Raw genomic sequence first — 550 nt, 5'->3', positions numbered from 1 at the left:
GGAGTGCTCTTTGGAGGCAAGAATGATGAGGCTTTGTATACATAAAAACTGTTGAGATGCATGTTTGTTATGTGTATTTTCATTATAACATTTCAAGAAGCACTGAAAAGAAGAATATGATACAAGTATACAAATCACAATATACATTTGACATTATTTTTTACCTCTAAGCCAAGGAATGCCTGCACACTATTTGTTCTATCAAGACAATCCAAGCAGTTTGTTCGAACTGTACCGCTCTGGCACCTGTAACAAATTGAGTAAACTTGAGGAACTGGTTTGAAACATGAAATAACAAAATTTTTTTAAATTCCAAGAAAAATCAAAGTAATTAAAATGTGGCAAACACTGACCCTTCCAACTTTGATTATCACAAATTTCAAACAATCAAAGAAACATAAAAGATTTTGATAATGAACCTTAATTATACACATTCCCCAGCCCGGGCTCTACAAGTTAATATTTTGTCATACATTATTTATCCTATATCCATCAGTCCACAATCACTTATTTTTGTAAATTATTTTTTTTAAATTAATGAACATTTACA

At 30.7% G+C, this 550-nt stretch overlaps 1 protein-coding gene across 1 annotated transcript in view; it reads right to left on the bottom strand.

Moving 5' to 3' along the window:
- SYNJ1 (synaptojanin 1) overlaps positions 1 to 550 on the bottom strand; it is a 153,584-nt gene that overhangs the window by 71,001 nt on the left and 82,033 nt on the right. Inside the window, 1 exon segment of the mRNA XM_006886798.1 lies at positions 165 to 246. Within this exon segment, the coding sequence (XP_006886860.1) occupies positions 165 to 246 (82 nt within the window).

Source organism: Elephantulus edwardii, unplaced genomic scaffold (assembly GCF_000299155.1).
Source record: "Elephantulus edwardii isolate Elephantulus edwardi_28Jun2011 unplaced genomic scaffold, EleEdw1.0 scaffold00051, whole genome shotgun sequence".
NCBI lineage: Eukaryota > Metazoa > Chordata > Mammalia > Macroscelidea > Macroscelididae > Elephantulus > Elephantulus edwardii.
Note: the sequence above shows the minus strand (reverse complement) of the source record. Positions and strands in the feature narration are given on the sequence as shown.